At 34.3% G+C, this 6532-nt stretch overlaps 1 protein-coding gene across 1 annotated transcript in view; it reads right to left on the bottom strand.

Moving 5' to 3' along the window:
• LOC111374011 (WAT1-related protein At5g07050-like) overlaps positions 1-854 on the bottom strand; it is a 2903-nt gene extending 2049 nt beyond the window's left edge. The window contains exons 1-3 of the mRNA XM_022996618.1: positions 546-854; positions 355-417; positions 142-258 (exon numbers count right to left, since the gene is read on the bottom strand). Coding sequence (XP_022852386.1) covers positions 142-258; positions 355-417; positions 546-748 — 383 coding nt within the window. The 5' untranslated portion in view covers positions 749-854. The remainder of the gene's footprint in view (positions 1-141; positions 259-354; positions 418-545) is intronic.
• Positions 855-6532: the final 5678 nt, after the last annotated feature.

Raw genomic sequence — 6532 nt, 5'->3', positions numbered from 1 at the left:
GGGTCAACAATTAAATTTATTTGCATATTTCATGAGATCCACAACTTTTATCAACTTTTCAAGCACATATTTGATCGACTTTTTATCAAAATCTGTTAAATCCTCTATGAAAAAACTTTGTCAAACAATCTTTAAGTGTACCTGCAGAGGACAGCCATGACGAATGTCATTGCAGGAAGCATATTGCTCATTGCACATGAGAAAGTAGGGGAAGTAAATTTGAGTCCAGCATAGTAGAAGTTCTGATCAATAACTGGCCTGTAAACAAAATTCAAATTGGAAACATGAAACTTTTATTTTATTTTCCTACAAACTGAAAATTAGTCACACACAACTTAAAATTTATATACTTACCCAAGAAGTCCCAACACAAACAGCTGCAGGAAAATTGGAAATGTTATCTTTGGCCTCATTTTCCTGTTGATTAACAAAAAAAAAGATAATAATGAACTGTAAAATACTGGACAGCATAACCGAAGTCCAAAGAACCAAATCCCAGAATCTTCTATACCAAAATACTGCCTAAAATCTTAAAAAATGGGTACCGTTCAAGAACGAGGGCAAAGGGCGCAATAACTGCAGTGGCAAAGGCATGTCGATAGACCACAAGCACATAGTGACTCATTCCTCTGTTAAGAGAAACTTTGGTAATTATATTCATTCCAGCATAGCCAAATTGTAAGGAAATCATGGCTATATATGGCTTAGCCGTTTCGAAAAATCTACCAAGGCCTCCTTTTCCTTCCATTTTGAGAATGAGAAATGAAGAAAAGCAAGAATGTGAGAGGGGTTGTGTGAAAGGAAGAAGTATCAGAGGAAAACACTAAGGAATTGGTGTTTGTCCTAGGAAATTGTTGTCAAGGAACAAGAATATTTATAAGCACTACAAGCGTGTGAGAATCTCATCTCATACGTGCGACTTTTACAGTAGCCATTTGCAAGTGCATCTTGATTGAACATTCTGATTCGTTGTGTATAAATCCATGAACGGGTTATGTGAATTCCTTTTGCATTTCTTTTTTTCATAATGGCCAATTATTTTGCTTGTACCAAAAAAAAGTGAGTTTATAGTGCTTTGCTGATGCAGTTATGGGACATTTAGGTTGTGTGAAGAGTGGGACCCTTCTTAATCATCTTCTTGATGTGGCATTCCGGGAGTGTTCATCGGCCGGAATATCCGTGTCGCCGGAGTTAACAAGGATCAGAGTAAGGTGAGAAATAGATGCGTGCTCATCGTTTCTAACTTTCTCCGAAATGATGTGTTTAATTGGTATAATGATTTGGACAAGATTAAGCCCAGTTTCGCCTTCATTTCTTAAAACTTATTTTAACTACACATTTTATGGGATTCACAACTTTTATCAATTTTTCAATTATATATTTTACCAACTTCATGTACAATCTATTAAAAATCTAATTTTTATCCAAACAAAACAACGGCTAAATAAGATGGTGTAAAAATTGTACCATTATGATGTGAAAGTTTCACTATTTTTAGTGAAATGGATTGAAGATGATCTAAGAACCCTATTTTCCTTCGATGGATTCGCAAAGCAAAAGTTTGACATTTTCGAGGATTAAAAGGTCACACATATTTACAGTTTTTGTTGTTAAAATGGTATTTAAATTCTATTTCTCCACCTGGCATGCCAAGTCATGCTTAAATGTCAAAAATTTGCCATATAAGGATTGTCGAGTGCCACATAATTTTAGTTCAGTGAACGTTCCAAATTCATGTCATATTTCATTCGTATCAAACACAGTTATTTTTAAATCAAGACTGCATTAAAAACAAAGTCGACATGTTTTCTTTGTATCAAAGACTATCCTTTGATTATATACTTTGGATGTTGAGATATGTGATTTGATCGCACCATCAGAGAATTAATTCGCAGAATCTAAAGGTTGAAATTCCTCTCTATCAACATATATAATTCATTTCCACTTTGTGAATATATTTTGGTATCAATTGCGTAATCAGCTCCTAAAAGCTGGGTAATAAAGGAATCTGCCAACTTTTTTAGGATATAATTAATAATCTAGATAAAGTAAAGTCTGTATAAACATATCGTATTATCACTATTTAGAGTATGCATCTCCTCAACTGGAGGGAGATAATTAAGATTTTAATTTTTATTCTTTCTTAATTGTTGGGAATTTTGGTCCCAAACAAACATTTGGGGCTATAATGATTAAGAGTTGTGCTATGGGTACATTATGTACACCGTTCATAATGCACACCAAGAATTATTCAATGATTAATAGGTCGGAATTACGCTTCACTGGCTTTTGATGGCCAAGGAATGAAGATCGAATTAAATAGCTTGTATCCACAACTTTGGTAGCTCAATTATAAAGATAGAGTAAAGATCATCAAATAAATCACTTGGAGATTAGACAGACTCGATACTCTTGTTATTCCCAATAAGACAGCTAGGTAATAGACCGCTTCTTCCAAAGCGCGCCCCAACAGCAAGCACCAGTTTAACTTGATGGTGGTGATTTAGTAGCAGTGGATGGCAAAGTGACTTTGTTACCCAATTGCTTGGTGATTTATTCTAAACGACTCATTTACTTAAGGTAACCTAATTGTCTCTTATTTAAGGGACTTGTTCCTTTGCCCTTATAATACATTACAAACACACGGTTTTCTCCTTGGGTGGAATAAATAGTGGCTGTCTCCTTTTGCTTTGTGCAACTTGTGCCTCTGCCTTTCTTCTTCTGCCCGGTTTCTTGCTCTTTTGTAGAGCCTACGTTCATCCCCTTCTGGAGCCTCTGTGGGTTGTTTGGATTTGGTGTTTGGACCTATTTGTGGAGTTGCCTTTATGGAGATTGGGTTGTGATCTAAGACTCTGATTACACCACCAAACCGGAGAGCATATTGGAGATTTCAATTGAGAAATTTGGTTTCTTTTCAATTCTTTAATTTTGTTTTTCAATTATTGGTTTTAACTTTCGATTCGAGGTAAAAGAAAAAACCATTAATAATATTCACTATTGTATAATCCATCACACTAATCAAGTAGTGGTTTATCTTATGTCTTCAACTTTTTACAACCCGAGACCCATTTATTTTTCACGTGAGAAAAAGAAAAGAAACAAATTAAATCAACAAGACACACAATCCCACAGTTGTCTCCCACGCAGTTGTCTCCCAATTGAACCTACATTAATTTATAGTGGAATCTCACTCACATTGCCTCTTTGGAACTGCCCCAAATATTCAAACAACCTCTTGGAGGCTACTTTTTTTAACAATGTAAGATATATAATGACTCAATCGGAGGGCACCCTACCCGACCACAATATATCATATTCCCATTAAAATCTTAGTATGATATAATTGCTAAGGCCCTTTATTTTTTTGGCTGCCAAAAAACATAAATGATTTTCCTAGTTAACAAAATTGACTAGACCATGGCTGCATTGTATAAGCAAATTGTTGGCCTTTCTTTGTGTGGCATGACTCTGTCTTAATGATTGGGGTCTGATTAGATACCCATTTTCAGGTGCTCCACTTTGACAAGGTTCTTTCCGAAAGAGAAGGACAACAATTTGTCTATAAAGTCCAAATAAGGATGTTTTAGTTATTTTTTGCTTTGATGACTGATGGTGTAAACTCGCATATAACTCTCCAAATTTGTGGGTTTGCTATTTCACTACGGGGAAAATTGATGAAGATAACTAGTTTGGTTTTGACCAAATCATGCATAATAAATTATTTTTCTTAAAAGGAAATTAGAATAATACTGTATACCATTTATTTTTTCCAACATCTCCTCTATTAACAAAATTAAAAATTATTCGCGATGGTGTCCATGCAATGAAACGAAAATTTTAAGGTTTCGTGGATGTTGATTTTGGAGCTAGTTTATTATCGTGTGGACTTGTTGTAGTTTGATTTAAATTCTGGTGGATATTGAAATTTTGGTTAAAGTGTTTTAAAGAGATCAAAATGATGGACTGCAAAGAAAAGTCGTTGCATTTTCGCTAGCCATCCGCTTGAGTGCTCCTACATATTTTTCTAGAGCCTCCCTACCGCTCAACTATCGCTCAAGCGACAAGGTTATCAACCGACCCACGTCAGTCCGTGTTTTGACGTGTTTTTGAACTCTTATTTATCTACAACTTGACTTTTATAATTTTATATATATAAGTCATGACTTGTATTGTTCCCATAACATTCATAAAACTTTTTTAGGGCTTTATATATTAATTGAGATCTTGTTATAAACATAATTACTATTAATTATAGTGGATTTTTCCTCCTCTACCTTTGGTTTTTTTTTTTTCTTTCAATCTTGAGTTTCCACATAAATCTTGTTTTTCTTGTTTATTCCATTATTATCATTATCTTGAGATCAATTCGAAACAAGTGATATTAGAGTAAGCTTCATTATTCCACATGACAACAACGAAATATGATATTCCATTATTAGATTGAAGCACGAGATTTACTTTATGACAAGTGAAGATACAAGCAATTCTCGCTCAGATGGATTTGAAGAAAGTCTTGTTTGGTATTGATAAGATACCTTCAACCTGGACACAGGATAAAAAGCAGCGTAGGGATCGAAAAGTCCAATCTTAAATTCATCTACATCTATCAAATCAAATTCTTAGGATGTTCTAAAGGATAAAAATGCCGATGTATTGTGATTGAAGTTGGAGTAACTTTGTATAACAAAGAACTTGACTAGTAAGTTACACTTGAAAAATTGCTAGTATTCTCACTGAATGTCCGAAGGTGTGTCATTGGATGATCCCTTAACTATGTTCAAAGAAATTGTGGTCAATTTAGAGATATTGGAAGTTAAGTAAGACGAAGAGGACTTGGCTTTGATGCTATTGTATTCTCTGCCGCCATCATATGTAACTTTTAGAGATACTACTATCTATAGTTGGGATACTCTTACTATAGAAAGAGGTCTATGATGCTTTACCATATAGAAAGAGGATGATGCATCTTGCTGGAGGATCTATGAGTCAAACTGAAGGCTTGATTGTTCGTGGAAGAAACGGGATAGGAATCTTGGTAGGAATATGAGAGGTTGATTAAAATCCAGGCACGCAAAGAAAGTATGTCAATAAGAAAGGGATTATCAAAGCTGAATGCTACTCATTGCAAAACAGAAATAAAGCTACTGGTGCTACTAAAAAAGGAAAGCAGCTTATAAACGCAGTGGAGGTATAATCTGGATTGATTCCTAAATTAGATGAAGACATTTTTTATATGTCTCGGGTTCTTTATTCAGGGTCTGTGTGTGTGTGTGGAGTTATTCTGTAGCTTAAATTAATAAAAAGTTATGGGTGCCGTAACATGTGTGGTTAAAATTGATATAACAAAATTCTATATATTTTCATATCCTAGAGGAAGGTAAGGAGTAAGGACTAGGTCTTCCTCTACAATTTTTAGAAGGTGTCTCGGGATAAAGTTGATAAAATATAGGAAAAAATTTAATTAAAACTGGGAATCACATGATATGTGTAGTTAAAAATAAAGTTTGACTTATTAAATGTTGGGTTTTTGACCCAAATTAGGCTGGATTTTTGAGGAAAAAAAAATATTTTTCCCTTTGTTCCAGTCATTTTTTATCGTGTTTCCATATTTGTGATATTTCTAGGGTTTGACCTCTTTTCACAAGTTTTGTATTACTAATATATAGAAAAATTGTGTAGGTCCAATTATTATATTTGTTTTCTTCATATTAGTCAATTGAATAAAATATTCTGTTCGTCTGTCAATTAATCATTTACCTTTTATCTTATTATTTATTTGCGATCATATACTTCATATCGTGTCATATGTATTAACCTCAATCCCTTTTGCTTACAAGTATTATTTTCTCGTTTATGAATTGTTAAGAGCTAAAAATTTTATGCTAGCCGACAAACCCTTGTGAAATGCAACCGGCGTGGAAATATGCACCCAAATTGTATCTTCCAAAGGTCCACAAACCTACTCGTGTGTGCGCTTCAACTTTTCTACAAATTAACTTTTTTATCACAGCTATTGTGCATTACTTCTCACTTGTTCTTTTAAATTTGAGCAAGCAAACCCGCACCTCACCAAGTAGAAGTCATCGTGCTATATTCATCTCCTTTAAGTTCAATAGGTTTAAGCATTTATTAAAAAAAAAAAAAAAAAAAAAAACAAAATTGAAAAAATAAATACCTATTTTTATGTAATTTCCTTTAAAATATTTTTCAAGTCGGGTTGGGCTAAAAATTATAGAGCCTAGGCCCACTAACAGGCCCATATTAGTTCTTGCTTTTTTAGTAGAAATCTGATGGGTAGGCCAAGTCCGGTACGGCTCCACCGGTAGGACAGAGAGAAAGGAAGCTGAAATTTTCAGGTGGAGAATGGCGTCAGTGGCTCTCACTGTTCGTGCCTTTAACTCTCTTTCTCTCTCGCTCTACAACTTCTTCTCTTCACAGGAACCAAATTTCTACTCTCTCACCTCCCCACACATTGTTCAAATCCGTCCAACATAGAGTTTGGTTGGAATTTTGATAATTGATTTTTTGAAAG

Source organism: Olea europaea, unplaced genomic scaffold (genome assembly GCF_002742605.1).
Source record: "Olea europaea var. sylvestris unplaced genomic scaffold, O_europaea_v1 scaffold119, whole genome shotgun sequence".
NCBI classification, from domain to species: Eukaryota; Viridiplantae; Streptophyta; class Magnoliopsida; order Lamiales; family Oleaceae; genus Olea; species Olea europaea.
The sequence above is the reverse complement of the archived record's forward strand: the minus strand, read 5'-3'. Positions and strand labels throughout refer to the sequence as shown.